Below are 23,980 nucleotides of genomic sequence, written 5' to 3'. Positions count from 1 at the left end.
CAATAAAGATTTTGGACTTTTAGAAGATCGTTTGATGGATCTCTTTATCTTTTATAGCTCTAGCCTAGACCTATCTCAGCAAGAAAAGGATCAAGTGTGGAAATTCAAATTCTGCAAAACCTTATCTCTCTTAACACCATTAGTCAGGGAGTCATGTGGTTTGTATATAAAACAAACTGTTGGCCCGTCCAGCTGATATTAAGGGGTTCTACTGACTTTAGTCTATTGCTATTTTTATAAGGCCCAGATATGTATAAAATTATCACCAACTCCCACTAAAATTAAATGATTCAAATAATTTGCTGTCACGCTGTACAAAGGGCAAGCGAGATGTAGTATAGCTTATTCCCCACCAGGTGGCAGCAGAGTAGTGAAGGAGAGTCAAAGTAATACTGTAACAGAAAGGCAGCTGAAGTACAGCTGAGTAACTCCAGCAGGCAGTTAACAGGTAAGCAACTAGGGGGCAATAGTGTAGTGAAACAGTCAGGGTCTAGCCAGGAGAGTCAAGTCACAGCAGAGGGAGGATAAAAATCAAGCCAGAAAACAGACCTGAGTCAAAAGCCAAGAGATCAGGTATGCAGTGGGAAATACAAACAACAGAGACGAACGGGGAGGGTACAGGTAACAAGGAGTCAGATCAAACAGGAATTCTTACCAGAGCAAGTCACAGGCTGCAGAGAAAAACTATAACCAGCACAGGAATGCAGGTTCAAAGACCATATATAGCGTCTCCTGAAACCAGAATGAGGTTGATGGGAGTTAACCTCTGACATGACCAGGCCGGGTCTGTGAAACTCTGGAGAGGAGAATACCGGTCCTGGATTATGACATTTGCAGCTAAGATGTATGAAAAGCTTAAACAAGTTGTGCACTACTTTTACATTGATCAACTGCTTTCGGTGCCAGCAGTGGCGGCAGCAGTCAACTGGAAATGCTCAGTTACAATTCTGCCCTGTCAACTGATAGTGGTCGTGGCCAGCTGCCTCTCATTCAAATCAATAGGAGATGGATGTGCAGTACCCAGCCGTGGCAGCTCCAGAACAGAGCATCTCCGACTGCCTGTTGCCGGCAGCGGCACCTAGAACAGCTTATCGATGGGGGCGTGGGGTGTTGGACCAACCTAGTAGTGGACAACCTCTTTTGGATCACCAAGCTCATTAGTACTTTTATCTGGCTGCAGAGTTTTTTCAAGAGCTCACAGCTCGGAGCTTACAGGGCATATGGGTGCAGTTTTCATAATCTCATTCACTTGTAGTAGCAATTATTAGGTTGAATTATTGGATAGATTTTTCTTTGAATAGTTCCTGTGAGTTCAGTGATAACTTCATTTAAAAGTATAATCATGGTTCCCACCCATGTTTTCTAGAAATAGGCAACCAGCACAATACACTAGTATTCTTTGTAATATGAACACATGTATTTAAGCACAGTCATGCTGAGTACAAATCATGAGAGTAGTAAAGTTATCTGTTTGTCTGTAACACATGGATTACATCCAGCAAAATCTACTGGTTAATAATGAATTTCTTTCCTTCAAGATGAGGTGTAAATTGTTTGCTTAGTTCTTTTCTTATTTAATCGCTTAAGGAAAAACCAATATTTGCAGCGGATAACACAGATCTGTACATACATATTTCTCTTATGCTGATTTCTGAATATATTTATTTTTATCCAGGAAAGAGACATGATTATCTAGTATCCATTTAGAATATCATTACTGTTTAACACTAGAATTACTGGACTCGTGACACCTATATAGAAATACATAGTGCAAAGTAGTCAAAATGACTACCTCAGTTGTTCTAGTGTTAATGCTCCACTTTTAACCCCTTAAGGATGATTTTTTTTTTTTGCTTTAAAACGGACCAATCATAAATTAATTGAAAGGAGAAAAAAGTTGTTTTTACCAAATACATCTATTTTGCACATCGGAGACTCACCTTAACGTCACTAACTGAAACCCCCAAGATTAGGATGGTTGTTGGGAAATCCTTCAGGGGTAAATATATAAATAAAGTTACAGTATTTATGGTATCATCAATGTGAGACCATGCCCACAATGATTTCAGAGATAACAGAGCCTAATGGAGGCTCTGACTAAGTAAAAGCCCATCATAGTTATTTTACAAAATTTCGCTTTAAATCATCTAAAAAACCTGCTGGATATTTACTTTTGATTTAGTTACTGATTCAACTCAACTACTACCATTAGAAAGGAACAGACTGATGTATGGAGGACTGGGTTTTAGCTAAATTTCCTGAAATTCCCAATTCCTTAATTTGAACAGTTTGATATTTGATTTGCAGTTCGCAAAAAAAAAATCATGCCCACCACTAGTTCCAAGATTGTTGAAGCATCAGAGATGCCATTAATACCTCTTTGCGTGGCCGCGTAGGATTCCCCATAATGCCCTACAGCTATGACATTTTATGTATTATTATACCTTGTCCAATGGTGGTCAGTACCTGGGCCATCAAAGATTAGCGATTCCCAGCGGAACACAGTTTATGCAGAAGAGCCATTTTATTCTCCAAACTTTTTTGGTAAGGCTATACTGTCAAGTGTAAGCACTTATGGTCCTCAGGGTCTATCTCTCTTTCAACTGTAGACTGTAAGAGATTGAGGTCAGCAGAACTCTCTCTCTCCTGTAGAGTGTAAGCTCTTATGATCAAGAGAAAAACTAGCCCAAAACAGGGGTTCCAGATTACACCTGTGAAATCTATTATTTAATTGCCCATTGTACCACCAAATAAGCCACCCTGAATATTGTTAATCAAGACTCCCACTGATTACAGCTTGTCTAAGCTGGCAGCACAGACCACGCTGTCATTCTGCACAACAAACAGTGCACAGTGAATAGGGACCAGCCCAGTCCCTGAAATGAGCATCATTGATATTGCCCATTTACAGATTCTTCACTTTTCTACTGACTTGGACAACATTTATCACTTGTTGGATTTATAGTACATTATGGATAGACACAGTAATTTATTAGAGCTAACGACTAACATAAGGATATTGTTCCTGTTAATTTTTGAACATTGATTTTCATGTATCATATTTCAATATTGTTCCACAATTGATATGCATATTGCTTCTTTAATTTTAGGAAGAATGTGCAAATTTTATTAAAGTTCTTCATCACTACAACAAAACCCAAGTATATACTTGTGGAACTGGAGCCTTTCACCCTCTATGTGGATACATTGAACTTGGAAGCAACAAAGAGGTATGTTCCTATGTATAATATTATGCAATAACATTGACCTTCTTTATACAACACTGTTTCAATATCATATTTCAAGAAAAAATTAATTCATACAAAATGAAAAATGTGTTGTAAGCAAATATGTGTGAAGTGTTAAGAAAATTATACATAGTTTTTTAAATATTTTCTAAATATTAATCTCAAAATTGTGATGTGTAGTTATATTCAGCCCCCTGTACTCTGATACCCAAAGTGAAATTCTGAGTGACCAATTGCCGCAAGAAGTCACCTAATTACTAAATTGAGACTGTGTGTATCTTATTCTTAGTATAACTGTAACTGTTCTGTGAAGGCCTCAGAGGTTTGTTTGAGAACATTAAAGATCAGAAAGTGTAATTAAAACCAAGGAGCACACCAGACAGGTCAGGAATAAAGTTTTCAAGGAGAGTAAGGCTATGTTCAAACAGGATGTTTTTGCAGCGTTTTTTTCCTGACCAAAATCCGACCAAATCCTCATCTTGTGGCATGATGTCTCCTGGGAGTCATCTGCGGTTTTGGTGTGGCTTTTGTGGTGTTTTTACAGCATTTTTGTTCTGTGATATCAAGACCAGCATGGGTTCAAGAGGACCCGATTGCTGGCCCGGGCCGAGATTGACCTGGATCTGGAACTCGGGTAGTAAAAAAAAGGTAGGAAAAAAAAGAAAAGCAAATGCGCCTTACTTACCAGTCTCCGTTAGATGCTAGAGTGTATTGGCTCCTTCCAGGTATGACGTCATTCAACAGGCCCCTATCACATGGGAGGCAGGGGAGCGAAACATGATTTTAGTGGAAGGGAGAAAACATCTCCAAGCTCAATTACCAAGCCGTTCATGCTCACTAACCCAGCTGGTCACACCCACTAACCCACTAACGAAGTTGATACATTCTAGGCTCAACTGTACCTGCTCCTGCGGCCCCTCCTACTTCCAGTGCTGCTCATTAGCCTCATGCATATTCACTGCCCCCCGGAGTCTGTGAGTCTATCGTACGGTAAAATATATATAAACAAAAAAAATGACGTAGGGTCCCCCATATTATGATACCCAGCACAGATAAAGCATAGGGCTACAGGCTGCAGCCCCCAGCTGTGTGCTTATCTTGGCTGTGTATCAAAATAAGAGGGACCCCATGCTGTTTTTTAATTATTTAAATAAATAAAGCCCGCAGCTGGGGGCTGGTATTCTCAGGCTGGAGAGACCCAGCCTAAAAATATCAGCCTTAAGCGGCCCAGGATTGTTGCATCCATTAGATACGAAAAGCCCAGCATTTTACCCGGATCTTCCCAAATTGGCTTGATGCAGTGGCAATCGGGGTAATATCAGGGGTTAATCGCGGCTCATAGCTGCGACTAAGCCCTAGTTTGGTAATGGCAGGCGTCTATAAGACACCCCCATCACCAATATGTAATAAGTGAAAAGAAATAAGCACAAACACTGAAAAAATCTTTTATTTGAAATAAAATACAAAAGTCTCCTCTTTTACCACTGTATTAACCCCATAATCACACCTTGCAGGTTCGACGTAATGCACAAGAGGTCTCACAGCAATTCAGCTCTGCTACATCTGAAGATCAAAGTGAGCAGGCCATTTAACTGGACTGCCTGCTGTGAGCTCCAGAGAATGATTAAGCCCGTGATCATTGGTCACTTCACTCAGATGATTTCCGGTCACAGCTGGTGAATGGTGATACCTGTGACCGTAAATAGCTTGAGTGAGGTCACCGCTGAATGCGCGGCTCACTCATTCTCTGTATAGACCCACAGACCAGGTCTGTGATTGGTTGCATTCAGATGCTGGTGGTGTGTCTGACTGCAACCAATCACAGATGAAAGCAGTGAATATGGAATGAGTGGGGAAGTGGAGGAGCCGCGGGATCGCACAGCCGCACCGGTGATTCGGTAAATATACCGCGCCTGCTCCAATCCCCCTATCCCCACCACCATTTAAGTGCCAGCCAGATACCCTGGATCAATTCCATGTCTAACCGGGTTTTTTATTAACCCGGTTAGACCCGCTGATCCAGGGTATCTGCAAGTCCACCTGTCACTAGGGTGAAAACCGTAGCAAAAGTGCTGAAAAGAATTGACATGTTCATTCTTTTCAGAACGCTACAAAACCGGAGGTATTTCACAAAACCATCAAGAAAAAATCCTGATGTGTTTGTGTGTGTGTGCATGAGATTTCACAAATCTCATAGACTTTGCTGGGACTGTAAAAAGCAGTGTTTTATTATCATGGATTTGCATAAAACCAAGGCAAATCCGTAGCTAAAAAATGCTGCAAAAACACTAAGCACTAAATAAGCAGCCAAAAGGCCCATGGGCCATGATCATTTTGGAGGAGCAGCAGAAATCCACAACTCAGGTGAGAGAATTTGTCCACAGGATAACTATTAGTTGTATACTCCACAAAAATTGTCACAATTTTTAGATTTATATTTTTTAAATATTTGGACAACCCTGTATCATTTCCTCTACACTTCACAAATACTTAATATTTGATATTGATATGTGACATAAATTCCCAATAAAATACATCTAGGTTTGTGACTGTAACGTGAAAAATGTGTATCAATTAACAGGGTATGAATATTCTTTCAAGGCACTGTACATATATACTCTCAATTTAGATATCCTGATTCTTTATACATAATCAGATTGGGTCTATTAAGAGTAGAATATATACAATATGCTAATCTTTTGTAGAGACTGTAAAGGACTGGTCTTGCCATTAGGCACAGCGGACCAGGAGGGTTTATTATTCTGAACTACTGAACTGCAAAGCACCTAAATATGTTCTTACAAGGGGCTCTCCTTTGTCTGTGTGCACCCCTAAGATATCTGTATGTATTAAACACCCTGAACACAGAAATTGTAAGTGCAACAACACAACAGTCACAACAATTTTGAACTAAGGTTCACTCATCCTTTTACTTTTCAAGGAATTCCTTAAAAATTAGTGATAAAATAAAACAATTTGCAAGTATCCCTCATGATAATCAATCACATATTTAATTTTATCCCTCTTTGTTAAATGCTTTTGACAGGGGCCATTATTTATGGAGAGGTTTTGTCTCCTATAGTAACATGAATTTTTTCTTGCAGGAAATAGTTTTTAAGCTTGACACACAAAACCTAGAGTCGGGAAGGTTGAAATGTCCCTTTGATCCTCATCCGCCTTTTGCTTCCATAATGACAGGTAAGACACAGGGAGGCCAGAATCCTTGAGACAACTACTTTGTTCAGAAATCCAAAGACAACAGTTTCATTCACATTCATACGTAGTTTTCACTAATGACGAGACAAAGAATGTGCCTCTAATAGAAAGATATGAAAGAAATGATGGATGGTAGTGTCATGGGTAAAATGTATCTCATTCTTTTCTTTAAAAATTGGCTAATCCTGGAGACATCTTGGCTCTGTGTAAATGACATGCAGGTGTTGAATGTACATGTTCTTTTTTTTTTTTTACAACTTTCTGCGGTTTTATTTTGTCAGGAATTAAGAAAATAGAGGGAAAACAATAAAAAATAACATTTAGAAAATTCATCATTCTGTCTAAATTAATAATAAAGAGCAAGATGTAAGAGCACAGTATGACTTTAGGATAGTTTTATAGAAAACTTTGTGCATTAATAACAGTTTTTTCATTTGATCATTTAATTATGCAAAAAGATTAATTCAATTTGCAAAAAAACATTGTTTGAAGTCATTTTAACATATTTTGTTCTTTACATAAAAAAACTTGGTTGCAAATACAAGTTGCTTACGACTTGGACATAAACGAGTTAAAAAAGCATAATAAAAGTCACGGTTTAATCCTGACTTTCCACTTTTGCACTTTCAGTTTTTCCTCCCCTTCTTCCAAGAACCATAAATATCTTTCCATCATCATAGCCATACGAGGGCTGGTTTTTAGAAGGATGGATTGTTTTTTTTAATAACACCTTCCGTTTTATCCATTTTATCATGTGGTGTATTGAAAAGTGGAAAAAAAAACCCCAAGTCCAGCAAAATGGTAAAGAAAAGCACAATTCTACAATTGTTTTTTGCTGTGTAGCCTGAGACCCGTAACATATTAAATTTTAGATTTATAGCACTGTAGGAGGGTTTGTATTTTTCTCCCTAAAACATTGTTTTTATTGATACCATTTTGCATAGATACGATGGTGTGATTGCCTCCTATTGCATTTATTGCACTGTTATGGCAGCTGGAAAAACTCAATTCGGGCATTTGGATTTTTGTCTTCATAATATGGCGTCTACCAATTGGGTAAATTAATTTTATATTTTGATAAAGTGGACTTTTATGGACAAGGAGATTCTTTTTTGATACAAAAAAAGCATTTTATATTGGAAATATTTTTTTTTTCTTAAAGGGAATCTGCCACCAAGTTTTTCCCTTATAAGGTTTGGCCATCACCAGTGAGCCCTTATATACAGTATTCCAGAATGGCGTATATAAAAGCCCAGGCCGCTCTATAGAACATAAAAAATACCTTTATTATACTCCTCTAGGGGGGAGGTCAGTTCAAAAGGCGTTGCTGTTCTTGGGTCCGTCGCCTCCTCCATCCTGTGCAGTTGCCGTCCTCCTTCCCAGCCTCTTATGAATGATGCATCCTACGTCATCAACACAGAGGCCGCCATTGCGCTCCTTTGTATGTACACTTTGATCTTCCAAGTTGAGAGCAGATCAAAGTATTGTAGTGCGCATGCACGGACGGTCTTTGACCATTCCTTGCGCCTGCGCATTGCAAAACTTTGCTCTGGCCTCCACAGGGCAAATCAAAGTGCACATGCTCAGGAGTGCAATGGTGTTCTCTGTGTGCATGGCATAGGATTCATCTTTGACACAAGGCTGGGATGGAGGTCGGTGGCTGCACAAGATACAGGAGTCATCGGATCGAGAACAGCAACACCCATCAGACCCGACTTCCCCTTAGGTGAATCTAGTAAAGGTCTTTTTTATGTTCTACAGAGCAGCCTGGGCACTTATATACAGTATTCTAGAATGCTATATATAAGGACTCACTCATGGTGGCCGAAGCTTATAAGGGAAAATCCTGATGACAGGTCCCCTTTATATTTTAACACTTTTGCATATTATACCTTGGAGTATATTGCTTCCAGGCATCCATTAAGCTCTTTAGCAGATTTAAATAGCAGTATAATGGCAGAGATGAAGGCTCAGCGTTGTTTTTGACAAAGATAACTTTCCATAGCTCTATGTATTCATTAGCATCAGATGCTATGAGCTGGTGTCCTGAACCCTTGGCATCACTGTGCTATACACGTATAACTTGTTATTTAAGACCCCCGGTTTATACACTGGATATTCCCAATGAGTCAAACATGTACTGCTAATCTCATAAACGGTTAGCGGCCTTTTTTTAACAGAAATGATAGAATGCAGTGGCTAATCAACTGAAAACACAAAGTAAAATAAATATGTAGTAACATTGACTCCACATGGTAATTTCATAGTAATTCATTGAGATTTGTAAGCAAATGTAGACATATTCACAAACACAGTGTCTGATTTACGGATAAATGATTCGGCTCGGTCAGACCAAAAGTTCAATCATGGATAAATGTACAATGCTGAAATGACATTTCACTTGTAAAACAACCGCTATTAGTATAAAGTCAAGTAATTCATATCTCATGTCAACATTAACCTGAAAGGAACAAGCAAAGACCAAGAATTTATAAATTCTCAGAGGATCCAGACTCTTCTGCCAAAAAATGGCAAAAAAGAAGCCAAAATTTGAGCCTGTTTTTAATAGGGATATTCTCCAAGTCATTGAAATGGAAGTTTTTAATAGAGAGGATATTGTATTTTAAATATATAGATTTCCATATGATTTGGAACTGCAAATATTACATAATTTTAGAAAGTACTATAGATGTTAAGGTCCAAGAAAAATCTAACTATAAACTGAGGATTTGTGACACTTAAAGAACAATTTTTCCATTAAATACAATTGACAGTTTGTTTCCTCAAATTATTTTTTGTGGTTTAAAACAGCTGAACAAACTTTGTAAAAATGGTGAAAACGAGTAATATTCACTTTTTATTTATATCTATTCCAATATACTGTGTAAATGTTTTAGTCAGTTGTAGAAAAAATGCTGAAAAGTTACAGTGCTTTTAAAGATTGACGTTTTATAAGTGTAATTTTTAATCAATGAACAAAACATAAAGTGAATAAACAAAAGATGAATCTAATATTTGGTGTAACCAGCCTTTGCCATCAAAAGAGCATCAATTATTTTAGGTAGACTTGGACACAGTTCTACCACATATCTCCATGAACTGACCACAGATCTTCTTTGGATGTAGGCTTGAGCAAATCCTTCTGTATCTTTATGTAATCCCAGACAGACTCAATTATATTTAGAGCAAGGATCTATGGGGACCAAACCATTACTTCCAGAAGCCCTTGTTCTTCTTAATGCTCATGATAGTTCTCAGTGAAATTGTATTTTTGGGGTCATTACTAGAGATGAGCCAGCCTCTAGAGGCTCGAGTTCAGTTTGGTTCATCGAACGGAGGCCGCGTTCAAATTCAGTTCAGCGAGCCGTTCGACGAACCTCTCGAGCCCCATTGAAACCAATGGCAGGCAAACACAAACACATAAAAACACATTATAAATGTACACATACAGTTAATAAACATTGCCATAACACTTACCTTTTCCCGCGATGCGTCCTGCACTCTGTCTCCTGCCGCTTTTCCTTCTGATAATCGCTGCGTCCTCCCGGTAACCAGCACTGATGATAGGACCTATCGTGATGTCAAAATACCATGTGACCAGTCACGTGTCTATTATCTCATTGGCTACAGACTGGTCACATGGCTCGACGTCATGCTAGGTCCTGTCATTGCATCTCTCCGGTACGCGGTGCACATTTGTGCATCCCCATGTACCAGCGAGATGCTCTGGCACACGGTTGACTCCCCGTTCTGCTTCCCCGTTCCGTTATTCACCAGCTGCAACACCCGGTTAATAACGGAGATCACCGTTGCTATAGCAACGCGCCTGTTAGCGATGACGTCACCGCTCACAGCCAGCAGCTTCTTCTCACTCACGGAGTGAAAAGACTGCACGGGAAGCAGCAGCGTCCTTCCTCCCATGCAGCGCTGTCTGATATAGCAGAGCTGCATGGTTTGAAGGAGAAAGAAGACAGAAGACCATGGATCGTGGAGGGTAAGAGGGAGTAATAAACATGGAGTCTCTAAGTGTGTCTGTGTATTTATTTCTATTAAAGTATTTTTTCTCTGTGTGGTGTCTTTTTTTAACCCTTTATTGGAGATTCTTAATGGCTGGGTCAAACTTGCCTGACATTAAGAATCTCTGACTTAATACTAGCTAGTAAAACAAAGCTAGTATTAACTCATAATTACCAGCAAGCCACCCGGCTTCAGGGCAGCTGGAAGAGTTGGATATAGCGCCAGATGATGGCGCTTCTATGAAAGCGCCATTTTCTGGGGCAGCTGCGGATTGCAATTCGCAGCAGAGGGGCCCAGAATGCTCGGGCTAACCTGTGCTGCGGGTTCCAATCCCCAGCTGCCTAGTTGTACCTGGCTGGACACAAAAATATGGCAAAGCCCACATCATTTGTTTTTTAATTATTTCATGAAATAAGTGAAATAATTAAAAAAACAGGCTTCCCTATATTTATGGTTCCCAGCCGGGTACAAATAGGCAACTGGAGGTTGGGGGCAGCCCCTAGGTCCTGCTGTACCTGACTAGCATACAAAAACATGGTGAAGCCCACATCATTTTTTTGGTGGGCAAAAAACTCCTGCATACAGTCAAGGATGGAGTTTGCTGAGTCTTGTAGTTCTGCAGCTGCTGTCTGCTCTCCTGCATACACTAGTGAATGGAGCATGCTGAGCCTTGTCGTTCTGCAGCTGCTGTCTGCTCTCCTCCATACAGACAGACAGCAGCTGCAGAACTACAAGGCTCAGCATACTCCATCTAGGACTGTATGCAGGAGTATTTTGCCCCCCCCCAAAAAAAATGATGTGGGCTTCATCATATTTTTGTATGCTAGCCAGGTACAGCAGGCACCTACGGGCTGCCCCCAACCCCCAGCTGCCTATTTGTACCCGGCTGGGAACCAAAAATATAGGGAAGCCATTTTTTTTTAAATTATTTCACTTATTTCATGAAATGAGTAAAAAACAAATGATGTGGGCTTCGCCATATTTTGTGTACAGCAAGGTACAACTAGGCAGCTGGGAATTGGAATCCACAGCACAGGTTGGCGTGAGCTTTCTGGGCCCCTCTGCTGCGAATTGCAGTCTGCAGCCACCCCAGAAAATGGCGTTTCCATAGAAGCGCTATCTTCTTGCGCTGTATCCAACTCTTCCAGCTGTCCGGGTGACGGGTCGCTCGCTGGGTAATAATGGGGTTGGGGCTAGCTGTATATTATCAACTGGCCCTAAGCCCGAAATTCATGGTGTCATGGCAATATTTGACATGGCCACCATGAATTTCTAGTACCGATAAAAAAATCCACAACATACAGAAAAATATTTTTATTATAAATAAAACACAATAATAATAATAATACGTTTTATTTCTATAGCGCCAACATATTCCGCAGCGCTTTACAATTAAGAGGGGACATGTACAGACAATATGAGACAATACAAAATAACAAAATTAAGATACCAGGAGGAGTGAGGGCCCTGCTCGTAAGCTTACAGTCTATGAGGAATTAGGAGAGACACAAAAGGTGAATGGGGGGGGGAAAGCTTGTCATATATGGTCCAGCCATCGATTTAATAGGGTATTCAAAAGCAGCTGCATGAACCCGTCGGTGAGAATTTATACAGGTAAAGGGGACGACAACTGGAAGTACATTTTTTGTAGGGCAGAAAGGGACTAGATTAGATCAGGGCGGTGAGGTGATAGGCTAGTCTAAAGAAATACATTTTTAGGGCCCGCTTAAAGGTGTGGATGTTGGGAATTAATCGGATTTCTCTTGGTATTGTGTTCTAGAGCATAGGCGCAGCTCGTGAGAAATCTTGAAGAGTGGGAGTGGGAAATACAACACAATTAGTGACTTCATCTTTATTGAAATAAAGAAGCCCCCTCCACAGTAATTCTGGGTCAAGGGTCCCGCGCCATCCAATTCGGATCCAATATCATCTGATCGGTTTGCTGGAAGGCAAAGCGATCAAAGGATGTGTCAGGTTAAAGGGCCTGAATCACATGACACAGCAGCTGATTGTATAAACGGCTTTTATACAATCAGCTGATGCATCAGTGCAAAAAAACCCCCCAAAACTACACACTTCAGTGCAGACTCCTGTCCGACGGCATCAGCTGATAGTTTAGCCGGCCGGGTGGTAAGAAGCCGGCCACACCGCTCGACTTATAGTGTCAGCTGATTCGGTCAGGTAACCGCATTAGCTGATCACCGCCAGGTCTGAGAAAGAGAGAGAAAGAAGAGAGAGAGAGAGAAAAGAGAGAAAATAGAGAGAGCAGAGAGAGAGAGAAAGAGAGAGAGGAGAGAGAAGAGAGAGAGAAAGAAGAGAGAGAAAGAAGAGAGAGAGAGAAAGAGAGAAAAAAGAGAGGGAGAAAGAGAGAAAGAAGAGAGAGAGAAAGAGAGAAAGAAGAGAGAGAGAAAGAGAGAAAGAAGAGAGAGAGAAAGAAGAGAAATAGAGAAAGAAGAGAAAGAAGAGAGAGAGAAAGAGAGAAAGAAGAGAGAGAGAAAGAAGAGAAATAGAGAAAGAAGAGAAAGAAAGGAGAGAGAGAAAAGAGAGAGAAAGGAGAGAAAGAAAAGAGAGAGAGAAAGGAGAGAGAGAGAAAGGAGAGAGAGAAAGGAGAGAGAGAGAAAGAGAGAGAGAAAGAAAGAGAGAGAAAGAGAGAGAGAAAGAGAGACAGAGAAAGACAAAGAGAGAGAGAGAGAGAGAGAGAGAGAGAGGAGAGAGCATTGTAGGCTCATTCCGTGAACTGCTCCGATTTTAGAGGTGTGTCCCGCGGCTCACAGCTGATGACCGGCTCCTCCCCTCAGTGCATAATTAAATTATAATTATAAATATATTATAAATATATTATAAATATAATTTAAAATTAAAAATAAAAAAAAAGTTCTTTACCTGGACTAGAACTCGCGACCTAATGCTTCTAGGTGAGCGCTCTATCCACTCAGCTACTGACTCTATTGATAAAGATACACACTGAGTACTTATATTTTCTGTTTTACCGTTGCTGTATTACCTTGGGTTTTTGATCCTGTCCTATATATATATATATATATATATATATATATATATATATATATTTTTTTTTTTTTTTTAAAGATGTATTATATGTCATTTTTAAAAAAAGGGTTTTTTTTTAATAAAAATTAATATTTTTAAAAAAGACACCAATCCCTTTTTATTAATCTCTTCTGGTTTTAAAGGTATTTTTTGATAAATATTATTTAAAGGTGATTCAACATGGAATATTTTGATTAAATATTGACTTACCAGTAGTGATTCACAAATACCTGGGACTGGTGGGTTTTACCGGGTTAAAGAAAAACTCTGGTTCCAGATTGATCCCGGATATCTGGCTGGATGCCAGTCACCATATAAGTCTATGGGGACCAGAATCTGGTGATTCAAAATAGTGGTAGAAGGGATAGGGCATAGGAACAAGCGGACTATAATTACCCAGTCTCTGGCGTGGCTGTAACTGCTCCCACTGCCACACATTTCCTTGCAGGGCCGCCCATTACCTTCATTGCATATGCATTGCTTTCCCCGCCCACCGGTGTCTGTGATTGTTGCAGTCAAACACGCCACCACCCTGAATGTCAGATGACTGCTTTCAATCACAGATGTTGTGTGCCAAGATAAAGCCCGACAGCTGGGGGCTGTTATTCTCAGGCTGAGGAGACCCATGCTTATTGGGCCCCTCCCACAGAATAAAAATAGCAGCCTGCAGCTGCCCAGGATTGTTGCACCCATTAGATTCAACAATCCCAGAACTTTACGCAGCTCTTCATGATTGCCCTGGTACAGTGGCAATTGGGGTAATAAGGGGTTAATCTCAGCTCACAGGTGCACTAAGCCCTAGATTAGTAATGGGAGGTATCTATGAGACCCCAAAAAAGAAAGAAATACAAACATTGAAAAAATCCTTTTACAGCCCATGACTACTTATCAGTCCAAAGCATATGCTGTTTGTCTTTTGCACTCCAATTCCTATCTTTTAATGCACAGGTGAGACTCTTGGTCTTGTTTCCATGTTGAAGTTATGGCTTTTTGGTTGCTGTTTTTGGTTGCTATTTGGTTCCATTTCTGGCCACACTTCATTGTATAGCAGATGGGTGTAGCTGAGTTTTGCTGGTTGCTGTCATTTCTAAGCTAATGGCACTACTGGACATCTTCTGATTTGGAGGCGAAGCAAACCCAATGTCTGTTTCATCTGTAGCTTTAAATTTCTTTGTCCCACCACTAGATCTATGGTTGCCAACAGTGCTTGATACTTCTTTGAAAGAGCTTGAACAGTACATTTTGAAACCTTGGCTTTTTTTAAATCCTTTCGGGAGACAGCTTGTTGATACAGTATAAGCATCTTGTCTATCATTGCTATTCTCAGTCTTGCCTTGGTGTATGACCAGTGACTTGAAACTTTCTTCCACTATCTTACCTTTCTAGCTCTTATCTTCAAGTTTTTAGTCTCCTGCACAGGCATTTCCATTTCACTTAATGAGTTTGTGTCATGCTCACCAGATGTAGCAAGCGTGGCATGGTGCATTCAGACAAACCTGCGTCTGATGAACAACAAAAAACACATAAAAATAGGAGCACCAGGGACACAAAAAAACCAGGAGGCTCTTGAACTAGTGATAGGGGTTGGTGGGCACCTCCTAACCTCACCTGCAAATGTCCCCTCTCTCCTCACCAGTCTGTATACAGTCTCCGTAACTGTCACTGAATAGGAACCTGGGACCCTCAGAAGGCCCTATTGTAAACCTTCCTCAAAGGCAGACAGTACACAAATGACTTTGTATCTTCAGCAGGGAATGTTGGGATACACCACTATTTAAAGCTGAAGGGCCTGACTACTTAGTAGGTACAGCTGATCACTCAGCAAGGCACTTGTTTGGACAAGCTGCAATAGAAAAACTGACAATTAGCCACTTCAGTGCCAAGAGAAATGAAACCCATTTTAATGCAGAGAGCCAGAGGAGAGGCTCCAGTCCAAAGGCTGTCACTGGTCTCAACATGCAGGGAGACGATCGTGACACTTTGTTTCAACCTACATATGAAAATAATGATCATTAACACCTGTTTCGTATAAATGTTTACTTACACACCTGACTATAAATCTTAAAATTTAAGTGAACCTTGATTGATGCTGTTTTAATGGCAAAGGGTGGTCACATCAAATATTGATATGATTTAGACTTCTCTTGAAAATTAATTGATAAAAATAAACCATTAACAGTTCTAATTTTTACACTATTCTTACTTTGAGCTTTTTTTCCACCCTTGTTTAAAGTGTTTGCACAGTCATGTTCATCTCAGAATATTTTGAGTTTAGAAACAAGTTTAAGGGTATTTGGGTAACAATAAGTTATCAACCATTCATAAAATAGGTGATAATGTTGGGATCGGTGGAAGTTCAACAGATAAGACCCTCGTTGATCGCCAGAACTGGGTACTTCATTCAATCTGTATGAAAGCAGGGAAAGCCAAGTACTGAATGGAGAGGTAGTTGAACATGTGTACTGCTCCTCCATTTAAAAGGAAAAAAAAATACCTATTATAGAGAAAGATGGATATGTGGTCAGTAGTGTTGCGCGAGTAGTTAACTATTCGTAGTCGCTATGCTGTTAGCGAGTACTATCCGCTACTCACATATTCGTTATGAGTAGCAGGTGCAATGTTAGTCAATGGGAAATACTCACTAAGTAGCGAGTAACCCGAAAGCCATACTATTCGCTACTTGCATGAAAAGAATGGCTTTGGGTTACCTGCTGCTTAGCGAGTATTTCCCATTGACTTACACTGCGCCCGCTACTCGTAACAAATATGCGAGTAGCGGACAGTATTCGCTAACAGCATAGCAAGTGCGAATAGTTAATTACTCGCTCACACTAGTGGTCAGACCTCCACCAATTTAGCAGTTATCACTTATCCTTCAGACAGGTGATAATTTCTTGTTACCAGAATCACTATTTAATGAAGAGCGCATCTCTACCATGTTTACAAATCTTATGTAGCTTGACATAACCAGTTTTTCATGAATAAATACTGGTTATGACAACAGCATGTAATACTAAAGTGGCCACAATAAATATTAAATATATGACACTTACTACACAATGTAGATAGATAGATAGATAGATAGATACACAATGGATAGATAGATAGACAGATAATAGGAAGACAGAGAGATAGACAATATAGATAGATAGATAATAGATAAATATAATAAAACATTTGTTTTCTGTTAATCTGTTATTTACATATGGAAGTTACAATTGTAGTAAAATTATTTGTATATTTGTGTTTTACCTGATGAAAGTCTGGTGAGATGACAGGCTCAGACCTGTGTGGTCTAACATCTGGTGACATTCAGTATCTGTTTGACATCCATGTCCAATACATGCTGAAAGGCTCTTTTGTCGCTGGAGTTTGCTTGCTTCTGTTTTTTTCGGATTTGAGTAATCAGCATTCAGGTTTCCTAAAAATATACAAATGATTAGATTAAAGCTAGACATATAGACACATTTGATTATACGGAAGGTCTGTCAGAGTCTAATTGCGCACCAGACTAACTATTTTAACTCTATATATCAGTCCTTGAGAACATACATTTCCAAAATGGCCAAACTCAAGCTGCACTTTCATTCATTCATTTGACTTCTTGTTGTGTAGTCCATCATATAAATAAAAATAATCGGCTTGTAGTCACATGTAGAACATTATTATTGGAATGTATTTTGTTGCAATTGCTTGAAGTGATAGATGAACTCATCTATAGAGTAATTGTATCTCAACCATTATTATAGAAAAACATCATTAATCAGTTTTTCCCTGCAAACTGATTAGACATATTACGTATGCACAAAAAATAGCTTTTTACTTAAAAATGGAAACAACTGAGGCATGTCAGAGACGCAAACTAGCCATATGAGTCAGTCTGGCATTTATCGCAGATGGAATATATTTCTACACTATATGGACTATACCAGTGGTGGGCAATTCATTTTCACAAGGGACACACAAGAGTCCATGAATGTTGTATAGGGGCAAAGCAACAAGACAAACTTAATTCTGTTTTTTATTATTATTAATACAATATTATTGAAAAAAATTAAGTGTGTTGACAAGTGATAATACATGTTTTGCTATGGCTTATTGTAATATGTATTCTTACCTGTACTAGCTAATCCAGAGCATAGAATTTACTGCTTTTTATAAAGTTTATAAAAAAAACAGTAAATACTGCACCTGGTACTTATCCTTAAGTAAATATAATATGTATAGGTTTACCTTCATTAATAGTGTCTCCTGCAGTATGATGCCCAGCACACAATATGTTACCCCAGACACCCACCACTCAGTATGTTAGCCACACTGCCTCCTACACTTAATATGTTCCCCACAGCTCCCTCAAATTGTGTGATGTCTGCATAGTTGCCCCACACACACCTTTTTATGCTGGTCCATCCCACTTCTAACAGTTTGATGTCCCCACAAGCCCCCACACTCAGTTTAATGCATCCACAGCTCTCCCACACACAGCTTTCAACTGTCCCGGATTCAGCAGGGCTGTCCCTGATTCAGCAAAACTGTCCCGGCAGTCAGGGCTTTTATTTCAGCTTCTTCTCATCTCCCCTTTGCTGGCTCTGTAGCTCTTCCTCCTCATCAGGGCTGGAATATCTCTGCGGTGCATCAATTAAATTAACAGCACTCCTCTCCTCTAGTCTTCCTGGGAATCATACTTCATGTTCCTCTATATTCATGGGGAGCAGCCCAGCTAATGTGCCACCACCCAAACTGAAAGACATAGGAGGATTTGGTAATCGTGACCTGTAGTGCAGGCATGGAATCCAGAAGCAGATTATATAGGTAGTTTGAGATAACTCTGTATGTAGCAAGCAATGTATCTATATCCCTCTATTCTAGAGGTAAAGAAAGGGTAGATGTTTGTGTTCCTATAAAACAGCTAAAAATTATGAGAAACATAGACATTCATTTTAAATTTCCTCACCCCCCGACTGAAACCAACAACATTCAACATTGCAAGCAACCAAGCAACTAAAAGCTGCTTTTCACGCAGCGACATTACTACCGATGTCGCTGGTGAAAGCACCCGCCCCCTTCGGTTGTGCGTCACGGGCAAATCGCTGCCCGTGGCGCACAACATCGCGAGGACCCGTCACATGTACTTACCTGCCTAGCGACGTCACTGTGGCCGGCGAACCGCCTCCTTTCTAAGGGGATGGTTCGTTCGGCGTCAAAGCGGCGTCTCTAAGCGGCCTCCCAATAGAAGTGGAGGGGCGGAGATGAGCGGGCCGAACATCCGGACCACCTCCTTCCTTCCTCATTGTGGGCGTCCGCAGGTACGGTGATGTTCTTCATTCCTGCGGTGTCACACATAGCGATGTGTGCTGCCGCAGGAACGACGAACAACCAGCATCCTGCAACAGCAACGACATTTGGGATTAGAACAACGTGTCAACGATTAGGTGAGTAACTTTGATCGTTAACAGTCTTTCGTGCGTTTCACATTTAACAACGTAGCTAACGAGGCCGGATGTGCGTCACGAATTCCGTGACCCTAATGACATCTCGTTAGCGATGTCGTTGCGTGTAAAGCCCCCTTTAGAGATACATTGTACAGAGCAGTGTATCCCTGTGTTTTGTATTCTAGAGGGAGAACAAAAGAGATATTTTTTTTCTTTCTATAAAATTACTAAAAAATAATACAAAACAATTAAAACAGTGACATTTTTAATGTGCTTTTCTTAAAAAAAATTCTGTGTGTAAATGTCCAAGCAACGTAGATTTGATTTCACGAAAGCTTCACCCACTGTGTATCTAAAGACACTGCTGAACTGTTCGGTTTTGATACTTTTTTTCCTCTAGAGGTTTCTAATTGGAGTCTAAGAAAGCACGGAAAAAATTGTTACTTTTTCAAGTGGAGAACCAATGCTTTTCTGTACTATAAAAACCACATTAAAACACTGCTTTACATCTGTGACAAAAATGTATCAAATACAGGGGGAAAAGCATACAAAATGCAGCAAAAATGCAACAACCAGGGAAGATTAATGCTGCGTAGTTTTGTGCGGACACCTGCAGAAATAAAAAAACACAGTATTTATGCGATGTGTGAACACGGCCTTAGACCAAGTGCGTATTGCGTATCTGGTGAGTTTTTGCCTCAGTATTTGTAAGCCAAAGCAAGGAGTTCCTAATAAATGCAGAAGTGGTGTTTGTGTTTCTTTTCTACTTTTCCTCTAATTGTTACACTCTTACTTGTGGCTTGCAAATGCTGATGTAAAAAATTCACCTAATAGTCAATGTGTGAACACGACCTTACAGACACAAAAAGCCAGATGTTTCATAGTGAAGCTTACATCAAGATTAGAAAGTTCTGGCTGCTATGACAATGAATAATTAAAAAATAAATCCCCACGTCTTAATTAGAGTTGAGCAGACTGAGCAGATGATGTGACAACAGCCCTGGATAATCAAAAGGCAGGGACGCTGAGAGAGACTCGAAGCCTCCCGTCCAGTCGCATGGTACCACTGACTTGCATGCTGGACAGGACTCCTGTGAATTCATCCACTCATCTCTAGCCCCCATTATCCTTGACAGTCAGTGTTGCTTGGAGCATGGCTATGGGCATGGACAAATTGTCCCACGAAGAGCTGAGCATGCTACATAATGTGTCCCACTTTCTGTTCTTCAAAAGTTGGAAGATATGCCCACACAGTATGATGTCCCAGTAGCACCCAAACATATAGATATGTATTAACACTAATGTTACCACCCTGCAACTTTACACACAGGAGCTCTGAAAAGTACTATGTGTATATAAAGCACAAGTAAAACCATTAATTCATTGGTGATGTCTTAAATTGAAGTTATTTATATTTGGTCAAACTTTTATCCAACTGTAGAGACTTCTTCCAGCCCAGACTCATCTCTATCGAAAGTAACACAGACCTTCTGATGGGCCAGTGACTTAAGGCCGCTTTACATGCTACAATAAATCTTACGATGTGGCGGCCGGGTCACGTTGTAAGTGACGCACATCCGGCATCGTAAGTATGATTGTAGCGTGTAAAACCTCCGTGCAATTGCGATTGAACGAAAATCCGTTTATCGCATGCACATCATTCATTCCTCAAAGATTGAACGTGCGGTTGTGCAATGTTCCCGAGGCATCACACATCGCAGTGTGTGACACCCCGGGAACATTGAACGACAGCTTACCTCCGTCCGCTGCTCCCGCCGACAATGCGGAAGGAAGGAGGTGGGTGGGATGTTTACCCCCCTCCGCTTCTATTGGCCGGCTGCCATGTGACGTCGATGTGACGCCGAACGTTCCTCCCACTCCAGGAAGTGGACGTTCGCCACCCACATCGAGGTCGTATGGACGGGTAAGTACGTGTGACGGGGGGGTTAATCGTTTGTGCGGCACGTTCAACAAATTGAACATGCCACACATATGATGGAGGTGTTGCAACTGCAACGTGTAAAGCAGGCTTTAATTGAGAAAAGTCGTGCTTTGCAATGTTTCAGATTAACCCATTCACAACATCCACGATTCATGTATGGTGCAAGCTGGAAGCAGGTGTATGAAGCGGGCTCACAGAGTGAGCCCACCACATACTTGGCAGATAATGGCTGTGTTCTAAAGCCAGGACTTACTGCTAACAATCAAAATTGTTAATATGTTAAATCCCGCTATCATACTCTGACAGTGGAATTTTACATGCACCGGCATCGGAGTGCCCCATTGGCATACCGTGATGTGATTGTAGCTGGCCGATGGGTTGCTATGACAGTAGGGAGTTTGCTGAAGACCTCCGTGCTTGTCATAGTAAGGGCTCATGCGCACATTGCTTATTTTTTTGCGTTTCTGCATCGTTTTGAGCAGCAGCGTCACATTGTCAAAATGTATGCGTTCTGGTTCCCCAGCAAAGTCTATGAGAATCATGTAAAATCCGTGCACACTATGCTTTTTGAAACTCAGAGTTTTAATTGTCAAAAATTTGACAAAATCTCTGCATTTAGAAAAGCAGCATGTCACTTCTTTTGAGCATTTTGGCAGCGTTCTACACCCATTGAAAGCAATGAGTTGTAGAAAAACGCTACCAAAATGCTAAGCAGCAAATGCTGCATTTTTGTTGCGATCCGCATTTTTTTTTTTAACATAATAAAAGCAGGTCTTTCGGTCTCTCTCTCTCTGCACTGCGCTGCTCGGCGTTCACACTGTGGCGGCTTCTCCTTTTTTGAAAATACTGACCACTCATTAATCCATCTCGTATTCCCTACTTCCCCCGCCCACCGGTGCCTATGATTGGTTGTAGTCAGACACACCCCCAGCTGTCTCACTGCAACCAATCACAGCCACCAGTGGGCGTGTCTATATCGAGCAATAAAAAAAAAATAATTAAAAAAATCCGAAATGTGGTCCCCCCAATTTGGATACCAGCCAGGGTAAAGCCACAAGGCTGAAGGCTGGTATTCTCAGGATGGGATGCTCCACGTTATGGGGAGCCCCCCAGCCTAACAATATCAACCAGCAGCCACCCGGAATTGCCGCATCCATTAGATGCGACAGTCTCGGGACTCTAGCCGGCTCATCCCGAATTTCCCTGGTGTGGTGGCAAAAGGAGTTAAAAGGAGTTAATGGCAGCAGCCCATAGCTGCGACTAAGCCCTAGGTTAATCATGGCAGGCGTCTCCCTGAGATACCTTCCATGATTATCCTGTAAGTTAAAGAAAATAAACACACAAATCCAAAAAATCCTTTATTTGTAATAAAAGACAAAAAAACACCCTCTTTCACCACTTTATTAACCCCTCAAAAACACCTCTATGTCCGACATAATCCACACAAGGTCCCAACGACGCTTTCAGCTCTCCTACATTGGAAGTTGACAGGAGCGGCAGTAGAACACCGTCGCTCCTGTGAGCGCCATGCAGCAAATGAAGTCAGTCGCGCGATCAGCTGTGCTGTCACTGAGGTTACTCGCGGCCACCACTCTCAGGTGGAGGACTGCAGCTGTGGTCGCGAGTAACCTGAGTGAAAGCACAGCTGATCGTGTGGCTCACTGCAGTCACTCAGGGGATTTGTGATCACAGGTGAGTCCTTCACATGTGACCGCAAATCAGGCTGCGACACAGAGAGAGAGAGACGCGCGATGTCGGTGAAATCGGGTGAAGCTCTGATGTCACTGCTGCGGACTCCTGTGTCCTGTCACTGACTGCGGAGGTTCATCTGAGTTCATGACAGCACAAAGAGACAGAGCCGCGGGATGACAATGAAGTCAGGTGCAGTTCATCCGAGTTAATTCTCATTGCCCGGCTCTGTCTGTGTCTTTTGTCAGCGGGCATGTAGCAGAGCTGGGGGACCACACTGACAAAAATACATCCAAAATATATGTAAAATGCATGCAAAATGCATCCAAAATTCATGCGTTTTGGATACATTCTTTTTGTCAACACGCAGCGTCACGTCTGCCAGAGGGTGCATTAATTTCTGCACTGGCCAGGACGCAAAGTGTGCATGAGCCCTAAGACTCATTTGCCCAGGCTTTCAAAGAGACAGTGATTTTCACTAAATGTAGTATATAGCACAAGTGATCAGAAGATTGCAGGCTATAGTCCCCTAAGTAGAATATTAAAAGCAGTGAAGAATAAAGAAACATGTTTTAAAAAAATGTAAAAAAAAAAAAAAAAAGTACCCACTTTTTGCCCCATCAAAAGTAAACATAATAAAATGAAATATAAAAAAAATAATGTAAGTGGTATCACCGTGTTTAGAAAAGTTCAATTTATCAAAATATAAATATAATAAACACTATCGACGGTAAACACTGTAAAAAAAATTCAAGAACGTCAAAATTACGTTATTTTTGGTCACAAGCAATCAAAACATTATCTCTATCCTAAAATGCCACTAATAAAAATATTATCTTGCCATGAGAAAAATAAGCCATCACACAGCTCCATCAACCAAAAAAAAAGAAAATGTTACAGGTCTTGTAAAATGGCAACACAATCTCCCAATTTTTTTTTGGCAAACGTCTGATTTATTTTCACCACTAAAATAATAAAAAACTGCACATGTTTGGTATGGCCATAAATGTACCGATAAGGAAAATATTCATATTGCAAAATCCTGGTGGTTGGACCTCTTTAAGAGAAATTGATAATACAATACAAATCAGTACAATACAAATTGATAATACATAAAATTGATATTTAAAGTCATAATCTATGGTCACCTTAAAACAGCAAAATAATCAGTATGGTGATGACTGATAGAAATATGAAGATTTTTGCCTAATCAGAGCTGAATTTTGCTGGAAAAATATATGCTGAGAAATAATGAAGATAATTATGTGGAAGCCTAACTCATAAAGAATACTATTGTCCTGAAAGAAGCTTTTATCTCTTAGCAGGCGTAAAAATGTTTTATTGAATATGGTTGAAAGATACAGACATCCCATATTTGTGACGGATCA

The 23,980-nt window shown here is 40.5% G+C and overlaps 1 protein-coding gene across 1 annotated transcript in view; it reads left to right on the top strand.

Annotated features, from left to right (window-relative positions):
- The window catches only part of SEMA3D (semaphorin 3D), a 301,084-nt gene that overhangs the window by 176,673 nt on the left and 100,431 nt on the right, over positions 1-23,980 (top strand). Inside the window, exons 6-7 of the mRNA XM_075343494.1 lie at positions 3,111-3,230; positions 6,353-6,446. Coding sequence (XP_075199609.1) covers positions 3,111-3,230; positions 6,353-6,446 — 214 coding nt within the window. The remainder of the gene's footprint in view (positions 1-3,110; positions 3,231-6,352; positions 6,447-23,980) is intronic.

Source organism: Anomaloglossus baeobatrachus, chromosome 4 (genome assembly GCF_048569485.1).
Source record: "Anomaloglossus baeobatrachus isolate aAnoBae1 chromosome 4, aAnoBae1.hap1, whole genome shotgun sequence".
NCBI classification, from domain to species: domain Eukaryota; kingdom Metazoa; phylum Chordata; class Amphibia; order Anura; family Aromobatidae; genus Anomaloglossus; species Anomaloglossus baeobatrachus.
Note: the sequence above shows the minus strand (reverse complement) of the source record. Positions and strands in the feature narration are given on the sequence as shown.